Source organism: Tupaia chinensis, unplaced genomic scaffold (genome assembly GCF_000334495.1).
Source record: "Tupaia chinensis unplaced genomic scaffold, TupChi_1.0 Scaffold139757_1, whole genome shotgun sequence".
Taxonomy (NCBI): Eukaryota; Metazoa; Chordata; class Mammalia; order Scandentia; family Tupaiidae; genus Tupaia; species Tupaia belangeri.
In genome coordinates, this window is record NW_006199637.1 from 1,833,987 (window position 1) to 1,861,126 (window position 27,140).

Genomic DNA, 27,140 nt, shown 5'->3' on the forward strand with positions numbered 1-27,140 from the left:
AAACGGCGGAAAGCGGAGCGCGAGCGGGTGGCCGAGGGGGCGTGGCGAGAGGCCGAGGGGGCGTGGCGAGGGGGGGCGTGGCGAGAGGCCGAGGGGGCGTGGCGAGGGCGGCCGAGGGGGCGCGGCCGGCCCCGAGTATGTACTCCAGGTCGGGCGTAGCCTGGGGGCCGACTAGCGTTAGCTACGGAGAAGTGGGGGCGTCGGGCAACGTGGAGCAGGGCTGGAGGGAGCCAGGAAAGGGGGCGCGGACCCTGATAGGGCAGAATCTGGAAAGGGCAAAGCCCTGGCCGCCAGAAGGGCGAAGCGAGATGGCACCTGAAGCGCAGGTCTCTCCCAGTACGAAAAAGAGCGTGCGGCTTTCTTTGCGCCCGCAGAGGGCCGGGAGCGGCGCCGCGGAAGGACGGGCTGCTAGGGCCTATTCAGCAACTGAGAAAGTTAAACAGCTCAGGACTGGACTAGCCGCGACTGGGGCGGAGTGCGACGTCCGGGGACGCTGGGCAGCCCCGAGACCCGTAGAGCTCCGAACCAAGCCACTGGAAGAACTTTGCGCGCTTCGACCTGGTTCCCGTGAGTTGCAGACACCCGACACTACTGCCCGCTCCTCAGTAGTCTCTCTGGGTGAACTACCCAGTTGCCCTGATGTTGAGGTTGAACTCTTGGAGTTCTGGAACAGGTAGGTTCTGAAGGGGAGCTTCCCGCTTCGCTGGAGGGGCCTCGATGGAGAGGGTAAGAGAGCCTGTGAGAACCGGGAAGACTTCCTACTCCCAAAAACCCAGCCTGTTTCTGTAGCCCTTTGTAGCTGCTACAGTTTAGTAAATTATAACATCCGGTTTTCATACCCTGACTGCCAGTTGATAGCGGTGTGAGTTGTGGGGAAGTCACTTAAACTCTCTGAACCCGTTTTCTGTTTTTTAAAACAGGTAATGCAGCTTTGCGTATGTAGTGAATGCATATTTTAAACTGTAAGCTATACAGGTACCCTCATCTTTACCCCTGGCTGTATTCCCCATGCTTTGCACAGTGCCTGCAATATAAAGGGTGCTTAAAAACATTATGTATGAATAAAAGACAATTCTGCATTTTTTATTATTTCCTAAATTTTCATTAAGAACTGATAAAGGAATGTACCATTTATTTTTCCTTCAGGTATACTGAGGGACGCACTAGGTCCCCTCCACCATATCTTAGTTTAATGAATAATTTTTTCAAGACAGAGAAGCTAACAAAGACAGGGGTGAGGCTTAAAGAAAAGACTGTGCAGTTGATGAAGCTAAACCAGGAAATAAAACAAGCTCAAATCCAGCAGGAACCACTAAAGGAGGACACCAGGCAGCTACGCAAGGAAAAGTCAACTGTCCAGGCTGAAAACAAATTCTTTCTGAAATACCTGACAGACAAAACTGAGGAGTATAAAAGACAACCTGAGAAGCTATGGAACAACTACTTACAAAAAAGTGAGGAGATTGAACAAAGGAGACAAGAATTGGCCTCCAGATACGCAAAGCAGACTTCACAGCTTAAAACAGAGCTCTTGCAGAAGGAAAAGATCCAGTACAATTTGAAGCAGCAGTTGCAGGCACTGAGGGACATTTCGGTATTGAAAGAGAAACAGGAGACAGAAATACAGGCATTACAGGAGAAGAAAAAAAAAGTCCAAGCTGAGACAGCTACAAAGAAACAGCAAGCACAGGTCCAGCTTCTCCAGGAAAAAGCATTATTGGAGAAACAACTGAGTGAGCCAAATGTGTGCCAGTTAGGAAAGAGAAAAGGGGAGCTGAAGAAGCAGCACCATGCCTTGGAGTTGGCAGTCAAGCAGTATTTTTTTCAGTTCTACAGCAGCATTGGCAGAGATAACCAAGAGTTACAGAAGGAATTACTACAGCTAATTCTGCAATCCAAGAAGTTGGAAGCTACTCAAAGCCAGTTAAAATATCAGAAGCAGCTATTACAGCAGGAACAGTGGTATCTGGATTGCTTAAGCAGAGGGAGGCAACGGCTGCAAGAAAGGAATAACTGGTGCCTAAAAGAATAGGGTGCTCTAGAGACCACACTGAACCGGGGCCCTCGGCACCAGATCTAGGATTGATCCAGCACAATTCCTGACATAACAATTATGAACTGGATCAAGAACTCTTAGGTAGAACATAAACCTGGTAACTGATGAACTTTATCATCCTTATTCCTTCTGGCCAACTCAGTAGACAAAAGTAGTGTTTTTAAGCTCTTCTTCAAGTCCACATCAGTGACCAGATAGCTCCTATAGTTTTCTCATAGATGAAAAGAATACAAAAAACCCTCTGTTAACAGTAAGTCCAGTAAGCGCCAAAAGCAGGATGACTTTTTATCCAATGCAAAGTCCCTAAAATTTTAGCTTTGAGTAAATTGAGAATATAAGGGAAGATGTTTCTTCAAAGAATAACTAGTAGTGATTGAATGTCTCTGCTTATTTAGGAAAATATATTTTCAAGTATCTGGACAATAAGTATCTTTAGCACATGAAGTATCTTTCGTAATGTGTGCCGTATATTTATGCCCACATAATAGATATAGAAATAGTATCTTATACTAGTACAGACTTTTTAAAAGTTGTAATTTTTATATTTATGACATATGGAGGTTAGACTAGTGCTTTATTTAAATGCTGCTCTTCCCTGGGAAAACTTGGTTAACTGTATTTTTCAGAAGTTGTTAGTGATGAAAACTTTAAAATTATTCTCTGAATTTTTAATTTTATATATAAAATGGATTCTCCTTCAATATGCCTTTGACTTCTAGTTTTAATAATTTGTTAAATATCAGTTTTGTCACTAAATAATAAAAACCTACTTATGACTATATCTATTGATTTTATTACTGTTCCAATATAAAAACATTTTCTACTTCATTCCTTTTTTTAAAGAATTATTCACTTAATTTTACTTATTTTTAATTTGCGGTAGGGCATGTGTACTCACCAGAGAGAGACAAAGCAAGAGAATGCCACCAGGTGAAGAGAGAAAGTGAGAAAGCAACCCACCAGGTCCGGAACTCAAAACATGGCAGGCCAGTGCCTTATCCACCACACCACCCGCTAGCCTTAGTCAAGTCTTAGTCACACTAGTGTTCAAATAAAAGGACTAGTTTTAGTGAAGGTAGGATTCTAGATGGCATGCAGATACCATAACCTAAATACCTCAATTCAAAAGCTGCAAATACAAAAAGAATGAACTTGGAAAGCATGATATTCAAGGCTGATTTGAAATTCTGTTCTCTATGGATGCAAAAATCCTAGGAAAATATATACCTAAAAATGATAAGGAGTCAGAAAGATCCCAGACTCACTGTTCTGCTGATCCCCCTCCTGCCATTGCTGTCCAGATGATCTAATTCAGGATGTGTAACCCCATCTGATTTCAGTTTATTTTTACTTATCATCCCAGATACTACATCTTTTACACTACTTGTGGCTGGCCCCTTTCAGAGTGAGGGCTTGAAAACATTATGGAGTGAATCATTTGAAGTACTTTGAAATCCAAACTGCCAAGTGATAAGTAGGTTAGCCAATGAAGATCTTAATCTACTTTTTGTCTGATTCACAAAATCAAACAGGGTGATGTTACAGAAAATAATTTCCAATGGAAAAGATATTTTGGGGTGAAACTGAGGCTAAGACCTAAGTGATAAAATACAGGTTACAGGACAAAAAATGGGGAAGAAACCATTCTAGGCAGAGACAACAGTGAGTGAAAAGGTCCCATGAGCAGATTTAGTAGGAACAGAAAGGTACATGTGGCTAGATTGTAGCTGGGGGATGGGTGGAGCAGAAGACAAGGCTATAAGGTTATCAGCCGTATGAACATAGAGGCCTTGCAGGCAGTGGTAAATACCAGCTTCTCTCCAGCAGTGCATTATCACTGTACCACAGACCCAGCCTCAAACAATCATTCTTGTTTGTGTCACTTGGTACACCTGGAAAAGAAGGCTTTCTCTGTCTATACCTAGGAACAAAACTGCGGTCTTAGAGTCTATCTTCACTTTCACTAGATAGGTGCTGAACCATTTCCAAAGTGATTGTACCAATTTATAAACTGCATGAAAGTTCACACTGCTCCACTAAGTAAATAACTCAATAATGTCAAATTTGGTTTATGTTATTCTAATAAATTCATTAAAAAACTCACTAGTGGGACCAGCAGTTGGTGCAATGGCTATGTCGCTGGACTCCCATGTAGTCATTCATGGTTCAAGTCTGGGATCTGGTGGCTTAAACTCACTCCAGGCACGTGTGCATGCATGCCCAGTAGGAGAATGGAGAAGAAGGGATTGTGGCATGGCCATCCCCCCTGGGGGGGTGATTTCTCCCTTTCTGTCTCTCTGTCTTTCTGGGGAGCGCATGCGCCCTAAAGTAAAAACCTCTACAAAAAAAAAAAAAAAACACAGCTTGGTAGTGATTAGGAGGGCCTACACTGAGTCCTGCTGATTCCTGGCCTTGGGAAGAAAAAAGAAAAGTGCCTGCAAGGGGGGCCCTGGATGACACTGGGCAAGTTTCCTAAACCAATTCACTTTAATGTCAGGTTACTCTGTTCTTTTAAGAGGTTTTTGCTATAGAGTACAGAAAGAGAGGCAGAAAGCAAGAAATCACCCCCCTTCAGGGGGGTTGACCACACCATAATTCCTTCTCCATTCTCCTTTAGGGATTGCGGGCATGCACACACATGTGCCCACCATGTTCAAGCTGCCAGGCCCAGGACTTGAACTGTGGCTGACTACATGGGAGTTCAGTGATGTAACCATTACACCATTTGCTGGCCCCATCAAATTATTCATTTTAAACAGCATTTGAAACTTCCTTCAAACTCATTCTCATCTCCAGTCATCTTCTTACCCCCATACTATGTCTTTGCAAGAAGTCAAATAGCAGGTAGGAGTCAAAGAACAACTAGAAACATCACTCTAGTCGAGATAATTTATTTCTTCGGTCATTGCCAAACATCCCCCAATCTTACCAGAAATTAAATAGCTTCTTCATTTCTCCTCCCTGACAACCCTCACCTACTGAAAGGGCTTTAAGGGCACAACTGTCAATGAAAATTTAGAGTGGATATCCCATGTCTTTCACTTGTTTCAAAACTACCTATTCTGGCAGTACCCAAATCAGGTTTCAATGCCCCCTTGTTTTAAAGTGGTCTTCACAAAAGCCCACATTTTAAAGCTATTTGGAGGTGCACAGAGAACAGAGAGTTAAAGAGCAATAGCCTTTCAGAATTTGAAAAGGTAGTACCTGTCAGTATCGGGGTTAATTTTTTACGTGGCTTATGCCACAAAATAGGCAAGAATATATAAGACCAATATTTATGCAAAAGGGGGAAGAGAATCCAGAAACACGACAACAAAGCTGCTCTAACCAATGCTCCAGACAAAGCCACCCTCAAAGAGAAACAGCCCATAAACATTACCAAGAAGGCATGAGGTACAGAAAAAAATTTTTTTCTTTCAAGCTCCAGATTAATATCTACATCTGGTGTCAAAGTCTCAGGATATAAAGGTAGAACCCCATATATAAAAGAGGACAGAAGGACAATATTCTCAGAAAATTCAGACAAAGGTTGGCTCAAGAGATAGACAAGGACTTAGTGGGGAGCAGACTAACTAGTGAGGTAAAATCGGGGGAGAAGGAATGCACACCTTGGTTTCTGATCCTAGTGGCATTACCAGGAGCACTAAGACACTGTGTCAAAACCCAGGGGCAATGTGGTTTTTCTTAATCCTTAAAGCCAAGGGAGCAATAGCAAGCTTCAGGAGGCCACCCATCATAAAAAGAGGTGAAGGTGAAGCTTCAGGCCCCAGGAAAGTTGGGACAGTATTTATTGCTGCTTCTACTTTTTCTTTCCAGTCAGTGTAGTGTTTAGGATACATCACTCCTAAGGCTGCTTTTCTTGCCTGAGGGTCTAGACACTGCTACCTGATACAAACAAAGTATTTCCCAGTAGAACCAGGGTGAGAGGTTCTAGCTTTTTTACCCTAAGTCCAATTTCTTACTTGCAATCCTAAAATCATACTGAGAAGACAAACAATCTCCACACTTTGTTTCCCAAGGAGACAAGGTAACCTTATTACATGAGTGACAACAGTTCTAGCTTCTAGTCTTATTATATCACAAATACAAAAAAATAAAATCAGTATGTTGTTTTTTTTTTAAAAAAAAAAAAAGAAAAAGTGGAATTCATTCATAAGCTAGATGATGAGCAGCTACTAAATCAGTGGAGCTTCCAAGAACATTCTATACCCCAGGAAGGAAAGGACAACCAAACAGGTTTCTCAGTCTTGTACAGGGCAAGAGGGGCCTATACTTCGGCTTAAGAGGGAGCTCTTTGGGCAAGATAAGAGAAAAACGAGAGGACTCCAATGAGGAACGGCAGGAAAACCTACTAATAGGGAAGGGGGAGAATGTGAGTAAGTAGGGAAGACAGTGAAATTTACACGGGAGGAAGGAGCTGAGCAAGTCACAGCCTTAGACAAACAGCTGGAAGAATCCTCACTCAGCCCCATGACCCAGTCCTCCCCGCACAGCTCCCCGTGACAAGAGCACCACATCCACTCTCCTAGGAGCACGTTCACACTAACTGCCTATTTCCTTCCTCGTTTATGGTTAGTCTTTGGGGGCTTGACCTTCTGGAATTGTGCTGGCACTGGCTCCTGCTCTGATTCCTTACAGGAGGTCGACACTACCAGTTCCTCATTATTCCTCTTCTGACCCTTCCCTACTCTAAGACTTGGCTCTGTCTCAGGAAGCTCAATGCTGGGCTGCTGCCGCCTTCGTAGAGACCTTCGGCTCCGGTGCTGCTGCCTCCGCTTTTCTTCTTCTTGTTGCCGCTGTTTTATCTTCATCAGCTTTTCAAAGCTTTTGGTTGTTGTTGGGTTTACAACAAACCAATCCTAGACAGACAAAACAGAAACATCATCCAGTCAGAAACACAGTACAGAGCACAAAAAGAGGTCTAGGAAGAATAGTAAAAAGCATGTCGAGTAAAATACATTAAGAAGGAAACAGATAGGAACCACACCTTAGAACTCTATTTTTAATTACAAAAATCTAATACAGAGCGGTTACTATAAGCACATTTTGTGTGAGATACGATTCTGGGTACTTCAATAAATGATCACAAAGTCTGTTTACTTAGCATCATCCCATCCATTTCTCTCCTTTGGTATAATCTCATCACGAGGGATAAGGCACTGAGCCGTTAGAAACATATTTTATGACAGAGTAATGGATAAAAGTATAAATTTTACAGTCAGATCTCCTGAATGCAAATCCCAGCTCTGTTTCTTTGTGACCATAATTACTTAAATATATGACTCAACCTTTTTCAGCCTCAGTTTAAGAAGTTTTAAAAATTTAAAAAATTAAACAAAAGCAGTATATAGACCTTCTTCTAGATTCTGATTTGAAACAAATTATTATATCTTTAAAAGCCCTTATCATTTAGAAAAACATAATGCAAGAAGCATTTACAGCTGAAAATATATGTGGAATGTGCTCTAAAATGTGCCTTTAAGGGGCCAGCTGGTGGTGTGGAAAAACACCCTGGGTGTATGTGCATGCATGACCAAAATCCAGGGAGAGTGGAATAAAAGGGATTGCAGTGTGGCCATCCCCCTTGGGGATGGATCATTTCTCACTTTCTCTCTTGCTCGCTCTCTCTCTCTCCTTCTCTCTCTTTTTCTCTCCAGAGAGCACATACCCCTACATACCCTGTGGCAAAAACAAGGGGATACAAAAAGTGAGTAAGGTAATAAATAAAATAAGACTGGCCATACAATGATGACTGTTGAAGCTATTCTCATGTATTTGAAATGTTCTGTTTAAAAATAAAATTTTAAAAAAGGTGATGTTTAATATTTTAGGATTAAGAGCCAGATCTGACATAGTTGACTATGGCTTGAATCTCAGACTGGTGGATTGAAAAGCATGCTGGGCATGTATATACATGTGTCCTACATTCTGAAAGGATGGAGAAAGAGGGAAGGGACTGTGGGGTGGCCATACCCCATGGGGGGGACATCCTTTCTCCTTCTGTCTTTCTCCTTCTCTCTCTTTCCATCTCTCTGGTGAGCACATGTGCCCTCTTGCTGTTTAAAAACAACAACAAGCGGCCGGCAGGTGGTGTGGTGGTTAGGGTGCTGGACTCCCACATGGCCGACCACAGTTTGAGTCTCGGACCTGGCAGCTTGCTTTCTCACTTTCCCTCTCTCAAACTCTCCGGTCAAATTTAAATAAGGGAACCAGCAGGTGGTGTGGTGGTTAAGACGCTGGACACACCCACATGGCCAACCACAGTTCAAATCCCAGACCTGGTGATTTGTTTTCCCACTTTCTCTTTCTCTCTGTCTCTGTCTGTCCAAATTAAAATAAATGAATGAATAAATAAAATAAATACAATTAAGTTAAATTAAGTAATTCTTTTTTTAAAAAAAACCAGGTTATAGAAAGACATTATACTACTAGAAAGTATAGCTATATAGAGATCACTATATAACAAGAATTTCAATTGTTCAAATAAGAATGTTCAGTTACGGTGATTACAAATACTTCCACAGAAAAATTCAATTACACATCTAATTTTAGAGAGCATTTTAACTCCATGATTCTGGTAACCATTTTCTTTTCCTTGACAGACCTAGCCCATAAAAACAGGGACAAAGTCTACCGCTCCTGTGGCTTACATAACAGACCCACAAGATCAAAAACACTATAGGGAAACAGAGACCTCACCTCAGCATGGATAGAGTTGATGTGATACTTGACACCACTCTCTGACACAAATTCTTTCTGACATAGAAGACACTTGTATTTTCCAGCCACAAAGTTTCCCTGTTCCCAAGAGAAAAAGAAAAAAGAATTACTAGTATATCCAGAAACACCTACCTAGGCCACATGTAAGGATTATTAGCAATAAAAAGAGGAGATTGTACTTCAGCAAATAAGGAAGACAAAGATCAAAAACAGTAATATATTTAGGAAAATCAACTTAGGCAAACTATGACCAATATAAAACCTAATGCAATTCTCTACCAAGCATCCACCCCATTTTCAACACAACCTGTTGTTCTCCTACTTTTATTATGTAATACACCACAATTTTCTACCTCATGTTCCTTTCATTTCACTTTCTGGTTTTCTTGGTTCTTCCCCCAAAATGACCAAACTCCCAAAGTTTACCAGAGGCACCAATGTGCAGATCTTCCCACTATGATCCACTGCTGCCAGGAAGTGCCTGGGAAATGCAGAATTAGAAGAGTACCATCCATAATACCTAGTTTAAGGGCTCAGAAACTAGGATCAAGATGACAAACTCCTAAGCATGCCTGGACAGATCTGGTTTGGATGCCTACAACTCCCTTGTTGCCTTGACCTGAGACTTCTCTCCCCTCCTGAAGCTTCAGATTTCCATGATGCTCATTTTGTGTGAGGAGACACTTCTGAATGGGATTGGAAAGTGGCAGCAATTCCCATGGCTGGTGGGTTGTAGGACACCTGGGTCAACATGGAAAAGATTCAGTGAGGTGAATGGCTGTTAGCCTGAAATCCTAACCCACCTCCCATTCCCACAGACCAGTATAGTTCAGATGGGTTTAGAAGATCTGCACCAATCCAGAAAAGCACGTATAAGCTGATTCTAGAAAGTTTAAGGCCCAATAAGATAGAGCAGGTCTATGAAGTGTGGGAGAGGCTCAGATAGAGGGAACTAAATCCCTAGTAGGGACTCAAAACCAACATATTCTCAAAATTCCTGTAATTGACTTAAGGTTATGTTGGCCTTTTTTGAGTTTTGGATGAACCTTGGCACCACATTTAGTAACAGATCAGAAATCTTTGGCACATGACAACTAAAGCAGCTTCCAAAGATAACAATCAGGACAACTAGCTGTTCACCTAGACTGAATTCTCTTCCATGTCAGACTACTTATATTAAAATATTAAATTTTAAAAGTTACAAACCAATGTACAAGAGCCCAGGTGAGCTTTAAGGCCAGATACACTACTGTAGACAGCCTCACAACCCTGAAAAAGAGAAGAAATAATTTGATGATTATGCCAAACAGCATCCTTCGCTTAGTAATCTGGCCATGTACACTGACCAATACTGTATGTGGAGGAAGAACAAAAATAGTGCCACAAACCAAACAAACAAACAAATCCACATGCAAGTCACAAAAGCAAGAAGGAAAACCAAGGAAAGGTAAAAGTAAGGTTCAGGTGCTTTGTCACAAATAAATAACTGAAATGATAGCAGATGCTTGATAAACATTTACTGAATAAACGAATGAGAAAGAACCACCTGGTTGGGACACTGAATACGATGATCCTTCTTGATATCTGCCTTCCATTTGTGTAGTACTTCCTGGCTGAAGGTAGGCAGACCAGGGCGAGTGTATTTTAACTACAAGACAAGAAACATTTCATTGGAGGAATCCAATTCCCAATCAAAATATCCCAAAAGTTTCATACCCAACTTTTTAGGTTATTTCATTCTGGAGTCCAGAAGTATATTTTCATTTTCTAAAAACATGGAAATATTAACTCTAAAGTTACTGAAATTGGTAAGCATAACTGTCTATTTTTTAGCCTTAGAAAAGTCTGATTTTTAAGAGACCGGAGGCTTTCAAATGTAACACTTCAACTACAATTTAAAAAAAAAAAAAAAAAAAAAAAGCTACAGAACATTACAAAGTTAAAATATGTGTTAAAAGAGAAAGGGAGAGAGATACAAAATGCATTCATATACTCATTCCATAACTATAGGTACAAGGGTAAAAAGCTAGAAAGGCTATAAACCAAAATGTTAACACAGGTATTCTTTTGAGTAGTAGAATTCTGAATGATTTTAATAGCTTTTCCCTGTTTATGTGAATTTCAAATTTTTTGTTAATAACAACATCAATATTTTTCAATATTTTTAAAACTTGAATATTTTCAATATTTTTAAAATTATAAAACAAAAAAAATTAAGGTTCAACCTAAAACAGGAATGTGAAGAGAAAGTGGGGAATAGAACACATAAACTTTGCTTGTACTGCGAAAGGAATTATTCCAAGTATTTCCTTTTTTTTTAAAGAACTATTTTTATTTAATTTTATTTATTTATTTATTTATTTATTTTAATTTGACCAGAGAGGGACAGAGCAAGAGAATGAGAGAGAGAAAGTGAGAAAGAAAGCAAGCCGCCAGGTCAGGGACTCGAACTATAGTTGGTTATGTGGGAGTCCAGCGCCCTTAACCACCTGCCAGCAACTACAACTAGAGTTTCCAAAGAGAGCACCTGTAGAGATCTCTCTCTGAAAGTTCATCATAGACACTAGCTAGATTTCTGAGGAGTAAACAAGTTTCCTGTTTAACAATGGAAATCTCTGAAAAGCTGATCATCTGAGACAGAAAAGCAAACCAAAGTCCATAGAGGTAATGTGGAAAGTAAGGAAAGTAGCCCAAAGAACGTCTGGTAAATCTATAAAGAAATCAGAACATAGAACTGGCTTTATTCCTATGCATTTACTCTCTTCTGCAGCTGGTGTAAATAAGCCCGTCTAAACTCCTTTTACAGTGATAGGGAAACATTTATAGAAACTATTACTTTTATATAATAAACTATCGGTCATATTTATATAAACTACTAATATATAAAAAGGAAAGAAGGGGCAAGCAGGTGGTGTAGTGGTTAAGGTGCTGGATTCCCATACAGCCGACCGGGGTTCAAGTCCTGGACCCAGCAGCTTGAAACTCATACCAGGTGCATATGCAAACATGCCCAAAATCCCAAAAAGAGAATGAAAGAGAAGGAATTGTGGGTGATCATCCCCCTGGGGATGATTTCTCACTTTCTGTCTCTCTGTCTCTTACCAGGGAACACATGCACCTTATAGCAAAAATCTCTTTTAAAAAAAAAAAAAGGAAGAATGAGTGAGGATGACCTCTATGAATACGTATGGAGTGATTTCCAGGATATGCTGCTAAGTGAAATAAAGCAGAATGCAAAGAAGTGCCTGTAGTAAGAAAAGGGGATATAAGTAAATAGATATCACATTATCCATCCCATAAAAATACATGAAAGGTGGGCCAGAGGTGGTGTGGTGGCTGGACTCTCACATGGCCAGCCGCTCTCTCTCTTGCTCTATTTCTCTCTCTCTCTCGCTCTCTTTCTCTCTCTCTCTCGTGAATGCAAATTAAAATATAAATATAATAATAACAATAATAAGTAAAATTAGATCTTTTTTTTTTTAATACAAGAAGAGTGAAACAGAAACTGTCTGGTATAGAAACGTGAGGATTGGGTGGGCCTGACTTTTCTGGTGGAGAAAGCCGCAGGAACTGGCCTCAGGTTTATTCTTTTAAAGGGCAGAAAATGGGGGCAGAGGAAAAGGAATGCAAAGCTTTAGCATGTAAATTGTCTAAAGAGGCGAAAATGACTGGCACAATGTACTTTCTCTGATCTTTTTGGGGCAAAATTTGATAAACACACGTGGCTTCTTTTGGCCTCATACTGCCCTGCAGTATTGGGGATCTACAACAACAGTAAGATAACTGACAACAACAGTCAGACAGCGTTTTCATATGCAAATGCTTTCATAGCCATTGCTAATAAAGCTCCTGAAAGTGCATCTCTGCATGTGTCTAAAGGTCACTATGTTTTCTCAAATTGGCCGCTCTCCACAACCACGCCACCTGACAGCCCCTCAACATAAGTTTTTAAACAAAGAATATATATTCCTTATAAGTACATCAAGAAACACTAAGAAGATTCACAAAAATAAAAAAAATAAAAGAAAAAAAAAACTAATAAAAATGGTTAACCACAGAGACAGGATAAAATGAGAATAAGGTGGGAATGGATAGCTCAATGTTCATGATAATTTTGACTTTTGAACAACAAGAATATATTATTTATTCAAAAAATTTAATTTTTGTTTTAAAAATAAAATGTCTTACCTGAAACATAAAATGTGTGATGACTTTTGAAAAGTATATGCTAAATAAGACTACTAAATTTTATCAATGAGCTAATAAATATTTATTTCAAATTCTCTACCACATATCATGTACAGTAAAACTTGACTCCAGTATCACAGGATACCTATCACTGTGCAAAATCCACATTTAAACTGAATTTAGACAGCTATGTGCTTTAGCTTACAGCAGGAAAAAAATGTAGAAACATGTCTGAAATAAAAAAAGATGCTCTGGGCCAACTCCATGGCTTAGTGGTTAAGTGCTGTCCAAGAGAAGCCAGAGACCATATGGCAATTGTGGTTCTAATCCACGACCCAATCAGTTTAAAACATGCCAACAGGATGGTGGAACGGAGGAAGATGATACAGGCATGAGCAGACCCTGTGAAAAGTGCTCATCTCTGTCTCAATGTCACTCTCACGTGTGCATGCACGCACTCTATCATGAACAAAGGGAAAAAAAGTAGAAAGAAAGAAAGAATGCTCTGATATTCATAAATAAGATCTAACTACTGGACACCAGTAGTACTGATTTTTAGACCAGAAGGATATAGACACTGGAGCTAGCAGGTGGCATGGACTCCTACATGGCCGACCATGGTTTGAAATATGATGAACCTGGCGACTTGCTTTCTCATTTCCCTCTCTCTCTGTCTCTCTCTGATCAAATTTTAAAATAATAATAATAATAATAAATAAAATTAAATAATTATTTTTAAAAGGGAGATAAACATTAAATTTAGGATTTGATCTTTTTTTCTTAGAAGACATAATATTCCTCTCACGTGGGTCAAAGTACTAGGTCAAATCTAAACTATTATGGAAAGCAAAAGATTCTTATCTCTGATCTTAGTCCTCATTATATATCCCCTCAACCCCTTTCCACACTGCCCTGTTATATACCTCCTATATCCTCCTGGTTAAATAATGTTCCTTCTCTCTATGGTCTAGTCCATTCCAATGGCTTCCAAATGGGCTCTGAACCCCTACAGGCCATATAGAGGAATGATAAAGTTTCAAAGAAATAAATGACTAAATAGACTTTGGGCTCACTATCCCCAATTATTCAGAGCAACTCTAGTTTTTGTTATTTTATATACTGGCATGTTTTATATAAACTTTTATTTTGAAAAAAGGGAGTTCTATTGCTACAAAAAAAAATATAAATCACTATTTAAACTAAGTATAAACTAGTACATATGAACTAAAAGAATAGAAACAAAGGGACAAAGATGAAACAAAAATCTAAACTAGGAATTCAGGTTCCCTCTGGAAGTAGTCCAGAACTAAGAGAGCTCCTAAAGGAACTTCTGAAACAGAAGTCACTCTAAGACCTACCTGAATCCAAATTCTGAAGCTGGATCAGGTGTACTCCGTCTCCAAGGATAAAGAAGCAAAAACATGGTTCATCATGTACTCACTCAAGTAATTTACTTTTTCTATGTATAGTAAGCACAATATTAGATAAAATGATCCCAAAATTATTACAAGTTTCTACCTTACCTTCCGATCATCAGGTACCAGGTCCTGAAGCACCTTCCTCTTGGGCCATTCTTTGGCCAGTTCAGCAGAGGCCAGCTCCTGCAGGTGGTACACAGCTATCTTGGCAGAACGCCTCTGAACTCGACCCTCACTCTTTGCCTCCAGGTCCATCTCTTTTAAACATTCTGGCTGTCCTGACTCTGGAAAGAAGGAGATCTGCAAGAATGAGACACAGCAAAACACAGGCCTGATAAATGGCTTCCATCAGAGCCACTGAGTAAAGGTTGTCCTTCCAGCTCTACATATCACAAGAGCTATTTACTAGCTGCCAAACAACCAGCATTAAGTTCTACCATATTAATGCATATTTTATTAGTTAAAAGAGAAAAAAAAAAGCTTTTTAGGAGAATAAAATCTGTCCTGTTGTTAGTAAGTAAAAGTAATTAAGTCAAGATAAAAATTCAGGGCCAGCCCCATAGCTTAATGATTAAGGGAGCTGGATCCCACATGGCTGACTACAGTTCAAATCCTGGGCCTGATGGCTTGAAAGACATACCAGAAGTGTGTACATGTGTGGCTGAAATCCCAACAGAATGGAGAAACACAAGAGAAGGGACTGCAACATGACCATGCCCCATTAGGTCTCCCTCTCCCTCTCTCTGTAGTAAGCACACATGCCCTCTAACAATTAAAAAAAAAAAAAAAGGGGGAGGGGGGACGGCCAACAAGTGGCAAGGGGTTACCGTGCTAGGCTGCCATGTGACCAACTCAGGTTTGAGTCCCAAACCTGGTGGCTTGAAAATCAAACCAGGTAGGGAGCCAGCAGTTAGCGTAATGGCTATGTCACTGGACTCCCACATGGTCGACCGCAGTTCGCGTCCTGGACCTGGTGGAAAACTCACGCCAGGAGCGTGTGCGTGTGTGCCCAAGATCCTAAGAGGAGAAGGGATTGTGGTGTGACCATCCCCCCTGGGGGGTGATTTCTCGCTTTCTGTCTCTATGTCTCTCTCTGTCTGTCTGGCGAGGGCACGCGCCCTATAGCAAAAAATCTCTCCCCAAAAAAAAAAAAAAAAAAAAACAAACCAGGGACATACGCATGCGTTCCCAAAGTCTCAGAAGGAGAAATGGAAGAAAAAGGTTTGTGGTGTGGCCATCCCCCCAAGGCGGGGTATCATTTCTCACATTTCCTCTCACTGTCTCTCTCCAGTGATCACATGTACCCTATGACAAAAACCTAAAACAAAACAAAACAAAACAAAACAAAAAATCAAGGGTGTTTAGAGAAACCAAGGGGAAAAATTTTTGTACTCCTGAATATTATGATTTTTTTGATGCTTCACCTTGCCTAGCCTATAACCACCAGTTAATCAAATGCTAATCTACATGTTGATGTGAAGGCATTTTGTGGCTGAACATTAAAATCTATAATCACTGGACTTTAAGAACTATGTACAGAGGATGAGGCAGAAGAGATTCAAAGCATGAGAAAGACTCAACCTGCTGTTGCTAATCTAATAAAGGGAGCCATGAGCCAGGGAACAGAGGTGGCCTTTAGAGACCAAGAACAATGGGGCCAGCAAGTGGTGTGGTGGGTAAGGGTGTTGGATTCCCAAATGGCCAACTATAGTTCAAGTCCCAGACCTGGCAGCTTGCTTTCTCACTTTCTCTCTCTTTCTCTCGTGTGCTCTCTCTCTGTCCCTCTAGTCAAATTAAAATAAATAAATAAACAAAGTTAAATAAAATAATTCTCAAAAAAGAAAAGAAACCAAGAACAACTTCCTATTGACAGCAAATAAGGAGAAGAGCTCCTACAATCACGTGAGATTAAGTTCTTGAACAATCGGAATAAGTCCGATTTTTCCTTAGCCCCTACAGAAAGGAAAACCCCTACCAATAGTTTACCCAGGTGAGATTCTAAGCCAAAGGAACCAGCTGAGCCTTGCAGTACCCAGACTTCTGACCTAAAGAACTATGAAATAAGCACTGGGCTAGGCAAAGAGTACTTAAATGCAACAACAAAAGTATTCTCCATAAAAGAAAAAAAAATGGAATTTTATCAAAATTTACAATTCTGTTCATCAAGAGACTACGGAAGTGATATATTTGGTAAAGGTCTAGACTATACAAAAAAATCCAGAGTAAAACAACAAAAGTCCCCCAAAATGAAAAAAGGACTTGAACAGGGGACCAGCAGGTGGCATGCTAGTTAAGGCACTGGATTCCTACATGGCCAACCATAGTTCAAGTCCTGGACCTGGCAGATTGAAAATCATGCCAGGCATGTGTGTGTGCACGTGGCCAAAATCCCAAGAGGAGAATATAGGAGAAGGGACTGTGGCATGGCCATCTGCCCTCGGGGATGATTTCTCTCTTTTCTTCTATCTCTCTCCAGGGAGCACAAATGTCCTATGATAAAATCTTTATGGGACTGGCAGATGGCGTGGTGGTTTAAGAGTGTTAAACTCCCACATGGCTGACGGTGGTTTGAGTCCCGGACCTGGTGACTTGCTTTCTCAATTTCTCTCTCTTGATCTCTCTCGCTCCATCCCTCTCCAATCAAATTTAAAATAAATAAATAAATAAATAAATAAAGTTAAATAAAATAATCCTTAAAAAAAAAATACCTTGGGAATCAGCAGTTAGCGTAATGGCTATGTCACTGGACTCCCACGTAGTCTACCGCGGTTCGCGTCCCAGACCCAGTGGCTTAGAACTCACGCCAGGCACATGTGTGTGTGTGCCCATGATCCCGAGAGGAGAATGGAGGAGAAGGGATTGCGGCATGACCATCCCCCCTGGGGGGTGATTTCTCGCTTTCTGTGTCTATGTCTCTCTGTCTGTCTGGTGAGCACACGTGCCCTATAGCGAAAACCTCTCAAAAAAAAAAAAAACCTTAAAAAAAAAAGATTTGAACAAACACTTCATTAAAGAAGACATACAAGTAGCCAATAAGTCACGATGAGTCATTAGGCAAATGCAAAAATTTGTTTTTCAATTTGTAATAGGGTGCATGTGCTCAACCGAGAGAGATAGAGGGAGAGAGAGAAAGAGTGAGAAAGCATCCTCCCTTGGGAGGATGGCCACACTAGAACCCCAGCTCCTCTATTCTCCTCTCAGGATTTTGGTCACGTCCGCACATGAGCCACACATTTTCCAAACTGCTCGTTCCATGCAGTCAGCCATGTGGAATCCAGCCACTCTAACCACCACACCAACAGCTGACCCCACAAATGCAAATTTAAAACACAGTAAAATACTACATACCTATTAGAATGGGTTTTTTAAATCAAACTGACCATAGCGAGTACAGACAAGGACGCGAAACAACTAGAATTCTCATACTTTGTTGGTGGACTATAAACAGCACAGCTACTTTGGAAAAAGTTTGGCAGTTTCTTATAAGTCAAACATACATTTATCATTTGACCTAGCAATCTCATTCCTAAGTATTTCGTCAAGAAAAATTAAAATTTATTTTCACACAGAGATTTTTATGTGACTGTTTATACATTATTCCGAATTGCCAATTAGGAAACAATATGGAAAACTGGAACAACCCAACTGTTTTTCAACTGATCAATAAAAAACTTGAAACATCTGGGGCCAGCAGGTGGCATGGTGGTTAAGAACACTGGACTCCCCCACCACCAACTGCGGTTCAAGTCCCAGACCTGGTAGCTTGTTTTTCACTTTCTCTCTGTCTCTCTTTTTCTCTCTTTCTCCCTCTTTGGTCAAATTAAAATAAATAAATAAAGTTAAATAAAATAATTCTTTAAAAAAAAGAGAGAGAAAAACTTTAAATACCTATACAATGAAATCCTAGTCAGACACAAAAAGGAATAAACTAGTGATACATCCATAACACATTGATAAATCTCAAATGCACAGCACTAAATCAAAGAAGCCAGACTCAAAAGGCTACAAACTTATGGTTTCACTTACATAAAATTCTGGAAAAGGCAAAACTGCAGGGACAGAAAATAGAGCAGTAGTTGCCAGGATCTGCAGATGGGGGAAGAGCTGACTATAAAGGGACATAGTACAATTTACAGAAGTGATGGAATTGTTCTATATCTTGATTGTGGTGGTGGTTACATGACTCTATGCACATGGCAATACTCATTAAACTGGGCACTAAAAGTAACTATTACTGGAAACAAATTACATTTTAACAAAGTTGACTTTATAAAAAAGGGCCTGTGTCAAAGCACAATGGTAATGCACTGCTCAAGAGAAGCCAAGAGCCCACGTGGCAACTGCAGTTCAAATCCTTGGCCAGTCAACCTGAAACATGTTGCACACACGTGCAAGTGCCCAGGACACAATGGGCTGGGGGACTGAAGAAGGTCACAGTATGACTAGATTTTGTCGAGGGTGTTCATACCTCATTCTCTTTCTCTCATGTGCATGCATATGTACTCTATCATGACTAAAGAAAAATAAGGGCCAGCCCCATGGCCTAGTGGTTGAGAGAACCAGATTCCACATGGCCAACTTTGAAGTTCAAGTCTCAAACCCAGCAGCTTAAAAATACACTGGGCAAGTGTGTGTGCGTGCCCCAAATCCCAACAGAATAGAGAAATGGAGAAGGGATTGTAGTGTGACGATACACAACCGAAGATACTTTTCTCCCTTTCCATTTCTGTCTGTCATTCTTGGGTGATGCACACGCACTCTGGCAAATTAATAAAAGAAAATAAGTAAGGGATCAGCAGATGGCATAATGGTTACGTTGCTGGACCTCTGGTTCAAGTCCTGGACCTGGAGGCTTGAAACTCATGCCAGCCACGTGTGCGTGCATGCCCAAGATCCTGAAAGGAGAATGGAGAAGGGATTGTGGTGTGGCCAGCCCCTCTAGGGAGGTGATTTCTCATTTTCTGTCTCTGTCTCTCTCTGTATCTTCAGCAAGTGCATGAGCCCTATAGCAAAAATCTCTCAAAAAAAAAAAAAAAAAAAAAAAGAAAAAGAAGAAAATAAAATAAATAAATAAAATGAGGGTGCAAGGCCTTGGAAAGAAAAAAAAAATGATCAAGATATAGTCACGGGGGACCAGCAGTTGGCGTAATGGCTATGTTGCTGGACTCCCACGTACTCAACCGCGGTTCACGTCCCGGACCCAGTAGCTTAAAACTCACGCTGGGCACGTGTGCATGCGTGCCCAAGATCCCGAGAGGAGAATGGAGGAGAAGGGACTGCGGCGTGACTATCCCCCCTGGGCGGTGATTTCTCGCTTTCTGTCTCTATGTCTCTCTCTGTCTGTCTGGTGAGCGCACGCGCCCTATAGCAAAAACCTCTCCAAAAAAAAAAAAAGATATAGCCACGGTAACACAGGTTGGTTGATGCTGCTTTGCAGCACTAGAGGCCTAGATCTGATAGTCAGCCCAGCCTAAAGTGCTGGGTGGGGTGGAATGCCTGTAGTCTCAGCTAGTAAGGAGACTAGAGCTTGAGGATCACAACATAGCAAGACCCTACTTAAAAAATAGTATGTTTACTTCTGCCTAAACTATGAACTTTCTAACCTAGTGATGTTTAAAAACAGAAATAAGAGAATAACAAAGAAAGAACAAGGAAGAAGGAATGAAAGCATTCAAAGATTGAAAGATGACATAAATGTAGAGCCAAGAATATATGGGAAGATGTATGGGTAAGCACTTACCCCAAAATACATCCCCAACAGGGTCTAAAAAAGAATCAGTACTCACGGGCCCATGCTCTGACCTCAGGTGATATGAAAGTCCAGCCTTTGATCTATATGGTTTTCCACAGTGGTGACATTTCAGGGCCATCTTCTCCAGTTCTGCAGCTCCTTTGCCACATTTTTTGACATGGTACAGATATCCCATAATGCTGGTGAAGCTACTGGAACAACTCTGAACAAAAGAAAAAGGCCTAAATTATAACTTTACGTCTTTTTACATAATCCCTCAATTTCTAAACAACTATAAAGCCCTCACCATCACAAAATACAAATAGGCCCTCTGATATCACAAGACCCTCGCCAACATTTCCCATTGGCACAACCTTTCCTTATCCCTGAACATCCTATCTATGACCAAGCATGATATCTCATCAGTTCAGTCAGCATTCAATAAACTACAACTGTACTCTGTGTCAGAGCTTCCTCCTTGGCCTGTGATCCAACCCCACCACATCATCAAATATCCAGCAACAACAGAGTTCATTACAGTGAGGTTCATGGATTCTCTCATCACATTAAAGAAGAGACGATAAAGAAACCCCTTTAAACAAAGGGAAAGGGAAAAGATATAAATTTTTGGAGATGAGAAAGAAAGAATTATTAATGTGCTCAAGAGACCTGGCAGTACAGGAGCCATCCTCATGCCCACAAGATGGCACTGACCTAGGAGGTCTATAAGGGAAAAGGAGGAGGAGAAATGGAAAAGAACAGAAAGACATTGACCTGAGATTCCAGGGAGAAGGCGTTGCTGTCCTGGGGCTCTTACCTCACGCATGCACCTGAGCTTTCCCAGTCTCTTCAAAACTATTCGGAGCCGTTCTCTCTCACTTGGCTCATCTACTTCATCTCCAGCCTTCAAGATGGGCTAGAAATCAAGAGAAATAAACAAGCAGATAATTCATGGACAAGACAGAAACAGGAGGAAAAAAATCACAGGCAGATCAAGGATTAGACTAACAGCTAAGCTGATGTTCATAAGGTTCAAGTTATAGAATTCCTTCCTGGATTTCTCTTTCTTCTCCTGGACAAAGAAAAGGAGTATAATGGAAATCAGAGTTCTGAGCAACTTACCTTCCAGGACATGAACCACTGAGGCTAACCTAAGCAAACAGATACCTTTGGATTCACCACAAGAGTTTCATTATGTTTAACTCTTCTATCAAAAGGGTCTTCTTACATTTACTCCTAAAAAGTCCCAAAGCTTCCACAAAAAGAATTTCATTATACTTAAGTCTTCTATCAAAAATGTCTTGTTATACTTCTAAAAAGTTCCAAAGCTTTAGCCATCTGCACTGAGATGTTTACACTCACCTAAGTCAAGAATCCAAATACCACATATACTTGCAATGTACAAGAGATACTCTTACCAAACTATTATGATTTGCCATGACGTGATACTTCATCCCTGCCATTGAACGAAGTTGTTTCCCACAATGATGACAAGTAAACAGTTCCTAAAAGGAGAAAACACCACTCAGGGCCAGGCTGCTCAACAAAGAAACAGAATGTCCTAAAATCCTATTCAAGCGCTCTCACTTGGATTTCCTTTATTTCCCAAACTCAACAATGAAAGTTGAAGTCCCATAAGAGACAAAGTAAAGGAAACTAATTTTTTAAATAAGTTCTCCCATTTACTGAATGCCGACATTTGCAAGCAATGGGCCAGGCACTTAGCATGTTACTTCTTTCTTATCTTCTACAAAGGTAGTTGTTATTTTTTCTCCATTTTACAAATGAAGAAACCAAGTTCCACACATAACAAACTAAATACTACAATTAATACTTAGCTAAGTAAGGAACTGAAATCAAGTCTGTCCAATCCAAAGCTAGGTTTTCTCTATTACACAACGATACCTCACATCACAATAATCCACATACCTGACAGTTCCAGAAGTCTAACACGTGGGTAAAAATGTCATAGCAGCTATGAAGCACCACCAAATATCTAACCTGTTTGCAGTTTTCCATGTGTTTCTTTAAACCCTCTATGGTCTTCCTCCCCACTGCCTGGCAGGTAGGACAGGAGACACTGCCTTTATCCACGATTTCCAAATACCATTGCTCCTCCAAACTGCCTACAAAGGAGAGAGGGAGGGACACTTGATAACCTGCAGCATTCTCCATAAAACAAAGCAACTTAGAGAAAGTATCATAAAATGACTTTTCCCTTTCCTGATAGACAATAATGAAGAGACACTTGCTGTGTATAACTTCTAAGAAGTCATTTTTTCAGATGGTGAAAAGTTCCTGAAATGCCTACTCATTTCCCCATGAAGAAAACCATCTGAGAACCACTTCAAAGCCAGGTGGTTTAAAGAACTGGACAGCATTTTTCATAGCAGGATATAAGAAGGGCTACTGAGATACGGACGCACCAATTCTCTTAGAGCTCCCTATATGCCTAAGACTTTGCTAAATGTTTTTATCCGATGTAATTTTCACAACAGTTCTGATTACCTTATTATCTCTATGTATAGACAGGGAAACTGATGCTTGCAGAAGCGAAACAATGTAGGTGAGTTTGAAAGTTAATGAAGAGCCAAAACTTGGACAAGTCTATCTGACCTCCAAACCCAAGCCCTTAATAACTTGCCTCCTTAAGGAAATGCTTTAGTACATCATTCCTTCATTGACAACAACAAATCAGAGTGGAACAACTAGATCCGACAAGGCTTCCAAGAGAAAGCATACCTGCTGCATAAACTGGTGGTTCCTTCCGAATACGACGAGCCTGGGATTTGGGATTAGGCTGAGTTTTAGGCCGTTGCTTCCTCCCTGACGCAAGACAGAAACTTGAAGCCCAATATATCACCTTTGCTAACCCCTTTCTAATACCAAATCTTTGCCCTCCCCTTCTCAACACCCTATGCCCCACTCCCTCAAACAACTGACTCCCTTAAGTCATGACATAATGAGAGGTAAAATAAGGCAGTATGAGGACCATTCCCTCTCAAAACAACTCAAAGGGCTCAAAAGTCATTCGAGGGCCAAAACCTAAAGTCTCTCTTCCCTTTGCCCTCATGGGATAAAGCCCAGTCACCCAAGAAAGAAGAAATCGCAAAGTTATTTACCATAAAGCTTATGCTTCTTCTGAGGGAATTCTCGATAGTCTTCATCTTCTTCCTGCCGGGGTTTCTTTTTTCCTTTGTTTGATGCTCCACCTGACCCTACGGTAGCATACATTAACTAAACTCAGTACACTTTTTAATGAACATCCACATCTGCCTTCAAAACATCATTCACAAGGCCATCAAAGGAAAAGATCACAAAAGGAAAGATAACCAGTGAACAGGGCCTCACAGGAATGTTGTGACATTCTGGGAGGAGTTGATGGAACTTCTTATTAAATGATCCAACCTCTTTTTTTCCTTTTGTTTTTTAAAGTTTTTGTCATAGAGCAAGACACAGTGACAGTGAGAGGGAAAGTGAGAAATCACCCACCAGGGGGAATGGTGGTGACACCACAATCCCTTCTCCTTCATTCTCTTCCCAGGATTTTGGTCACGCACACATGCCCAACATGACTTTCAAGCTACTAAGTCCAAGACTTGAATCAGTTGGCCCAGTGGGATTCCAGCACCTTAACCACCACGACTGCTGCTCCCCCCGCCTCCCCCGCTTTTCCTTCTGTATTGTTCTTTTTCCCAAATCATTAACCATTCCCTATAATCGATAAGGGCCTTCAGGCAATGTGCTCTGCTTGATCTGGATTTGAGGCTAACACTGAAGCAAAATGCTCAAAATAAAAGCTACCAAGGATTCTCAATACTGTAAGCATCTAGAATATTCTACCATGAATAACCCTACACAAGTCTCTAAACCTTCAACAGAGGATCAAACTAGAATAAAGAGGGAAAAGTTCCGATCATATGAAGAGAAAAGGCAGATAACAAATATTGGGCTATTGGAAAAGTCATGCATTTTTGCACAGAAAGAAATACATTATGACTTTTCTGACAACCTAATATAACCTAGAGGAGTTAAGATTGGCAGAATTTCATTCCATTAAACAGAGGGACAGTTCATAAAGCTAACAATATGCAATAACCTAATACCTTAACATTATTATTATTTTTTTTTTTTTGGAGAGATTTTCACTGTAGGGCGCGTGCGCTCACCAGACAGACAGAGAGAGACATAGAGACAGAAAGCGAGAAATCACCCCCCAGGGGGGATGGTCACGCCGCAATCCCTTCTCCTCCATTCTCCTCTCGGGATCTTGGGCACGCACGCACAAGCGCCCGGCGTGAGTTTTAAGCCACCGGGTCCGGGACACGAACCGCGGTCGACTACGTGGGAGTCCAGCGACATAGCCATTACGCTAACTGCTGGTTCCCAACATTATTATTTTTTAATAGTTTGCTATAGAGCACGTGCTCTCACCAGACAAAGAGAGAGAAGGAAGTCACCCCCAGGGATGATGGCCACACCTCAACATTACAATCCCTCTCCATTCTCCTTTTGGGATTTTGGGCAAGTACATACACACACCTAGTGTGTTTTTTGAACTGCAGATCTAAGAGTCAAACCACACAACTGACCATGCGGGATCCAGCCATTTAACCACTATGCCACTGGCTGGCCCAACCTTAAAATTATTTTAATCACTAATAAAAAATACTTATGCAACATTTAATACTCTAAGGCCCATTGACAACAGCTACCTCAAAATATAACTTCAGAGAATACTCTGTTTTGGGAATAAGTCACTGATTCTGATACCTTCCACATGAGAAGTAGCAGCTGGCTTGATCCTTCTCATCTTCATCCAGTAGGTAGATTTTCGAAAGGAGGCTGGAAAATCACTCACTGGTTCACATGAAGAGGCAGATGATGAGCCACTCAAGGAGTCATCATGAGGGACAGTATACTGGAAACTATTATCCTTTATGGAGCAGTGGGTCCTGCTACTAATACAACACAAAGATATATACCACAGACGGTCTAAAGTAAAACACCTAATCATGAAAGAGAGAGAGAGGAAGACAGCCCCCTCAACAGGGTACCTTCATGCTGCAACCCTGACCCTCCCAGCCCTCCAGCACCCACATACACACTCAGCATATTTTCAAACCAAACCCGCAGATGCCACATGACTTCCAACACTGCAGTCTACTATACAATGGTCTATGCTACCCATATATTTAAAATTTTACACATTTCTGTGAATGTAAATGTTTTCTATGCACTCTTGTTAAAAATTTGTGTATTTAAAAGTTAATCCTGGGGCCAGCAGGTAGCATGATGGTTAAAGCCCTGGACTCCCATGTAGTTGACTGCAGTTTGAGTCCCAGATCCAGCAGCTTGAAACATGCTAGGTTTGTGTGTGTGCATGCTTAAAATCCCAAGAGGAGAGTGGAGGAGAAGGGACTGCAGCACGGCCATCCTTCTCAGGGAGTGATTTCTCACTTTCTGACTCTCTGTCTCTTTCTGTCTCTCTGAAGGTCGCATACGCCCTATAGCAAAATTCTAACACAAAAAAATTTTTAAGTTAATCCTTCAAGGACATCACTGCCATCCTGCATATGGATGACCTTTCTGAGGAAGATAAGCTGGCTATGTCCCATCTGGAGAAAATACAACATTTCTTGTCTCACCTATTCCAGGTTGCTGAGGTTGTTACAGGACATGTGGGGAAACTGGTACCCCTGAAGGAGACCATCAAAGGATTCCAGCAAATTTTGGCAGGTGACTATGACCATCTCCCAGAACAGGCCTACTACAGGTGGGACTCATTGAAGAAGCTGTGACTAAGGCAGATAAGCTGGCTGAAGAGTATTCATCGTGAGAGGTCCTTTGGCAAACTAAGCACACACACTCTGCTGTTCTTTTCCTTTCACCTAATCTAAAGCATTTTTATTTCTGTGTAGGCCACACAAGAGACTTAATTGAAGACATTATGTCTGAAGCATATTTAAGGTTTCTAATAAAATGTATACCCCCTCCAAAAAAAACCTAATTATTCTTCTATAGCATAAGAAAATAACCAAGTCCTTGGCCTGTGTGGAAAACTAAGAAGCCTGATATAAAATAATTACAATAGTTGATCTAACATGAAATGTACAATTATTATACTTTATTGGAACCAGAAGAGTAAGCAATCCACATAAATGATCATGTTGCAGCTTAAGCAGGCATTCCTTCCTTGATTTATTTAAGAAAATAAGGTGTTCTGTGACCTTCAGAAGAGTCCCTGGATCTATAACCAAGTATTTCTGAGCCTCCTTACTTCTCTGACATCGGAACAGTCACTAAAGGATATCTCTATATCATATCTGTCATATTGCCTAAGTAAAACAGGGCAGCCTTGGTATCAGGTTTAGGGAGGAGGCTGAGAAAGAAGGAGGATAGATCAGTTTAGGACTTAAAAATAGTTCTTTTCCTCTCTAAAGGAAGGATGTTATCTTGTCTGAGTTAAGCTAGCCAGAGAATTCTGGTATATAGCTAGATCCAGCTTCCCAAATCTAATTCCAGTTAGTTAAGCAGTTAACAAACATTTCTGAGTAACTATAAAGTACCAGTCATTTTTCTAGATAGCTCAAGATGTAGGAGAACAGTGTTTCTCAAAAGTGTGGTCCATGGACCCCTTAAGACCTCCATTCTCTAACTAAATAAATAGATAAGGCCCGTTTTGGATTTACGGTTTAGAAAAGTCATTCTGGCTGCAGTAAGGATAATGGCCAATGGGGGAAAGGAATAAACAAAGGGAGAAAAGTTTGCTTGTTGCAACAGTATGAATAAGAAAAAATATGGACTCGAAGTAAGGTTTTGTAATAGAGATGCTAAGTGGGCAGATTCCAAATAACACTTAAAAACTAGAGCTGATAAGAATTACACACAGAGGTTTGTTTGTGACAGCAGAAAGTTGAAAGTGATCATTCTCAGTAAAATATGTATGTACATATGATAGATGCCTACCATGGAATACCATTTAGTTGTTAGAAGCAATAAACCAATTCTACAGAGACATGAACAT

At 40.8% G+C, this 27,140-nt stretch overlaps 2 protein-coding genes across 7 annotated transcripts in view; one reads left to right on the top strand and one right to left on the bottom strand.

The window, feature by feature from the left end:
• The first annotated feature begins 94 nt into the window (after positions 1-94).
• CCDC121 (coiled-coil domain containing 121) lies at positions 95-2,831 on the top strand. The gene is made up of 2 exons (XM_006162139.3): positions 95-673; positions 1,147-2,831. The coding sequence occupies exons 1-2, from the start codon at positions 138-140 to the stop codon at positions 2,030-2,032; spliced, it is 1,422 nt and encodes a 473-aa protein (XP_006162201.1). The 5' UTR covers positions 95-137; the 3' UTR covers positions 2,033-2,831.
• A 2,096-nt stretch (positions 2,832-4,927) lies between these two features.
• The window catches only part of ZNF512 (zinc finger protein 512), a 36,292-nt gene continuing 14,079 nt past the window's right edge, over positions 4,928-27,140 (bottom strand). For 2 of the 6 annotated variants that reach the window (XM_014593133.2, XM_006162141.2), the window contains exons 3-14: positions 24,887-24,973; positions 23,236-23,331; positions 22,856-22,939; positions 22,115-22,239; positions 21,532-21,618; positions 20,931-21,029; positions 20,169-20,336; positions 14,488-14,682; positions 10,323-10,424; positions 9,983-10,045; positions 8,756-8,854; positions 6,607-6,915 (exon numbers count right to left, since the gene is read on the bottom strand). In XM_014593133.2, coding sequence (XP_014448619.1) covers positions 6,607-6,915; positions 8,756-8,854; positions 9,983-10,045; positions 10,323-10,424; positions 14,488-14,682; positions 20,169-20,336; positions 20,931-21,029; positions 21,532-21,618; positions 22,115-22,239; positions 22,856-22,939; positions 23,236-23,331; positions 24,887-24,973 — 1,514 coding nt within the window. Of the gene's footprint in view, positions 6,916-8,755; positions 9,518-9,982; positions 10,046-10,322; positions 10,425-14,487; positions 14,683-20,168; positions 20,337-20,930; positions 21,030-21,531; positions 21,619-22,114; positions 22,240-22,855; positions 22,940-23,235; positions 23,332-24,886; positions 25,075-27,140 lie in introns of all 6 variants that reach the window. The other 4 variants (XM_006162140.3, XM_006162142.3, XR_003546788.1 and 1 more) reach the window with 4 other exon arrangements.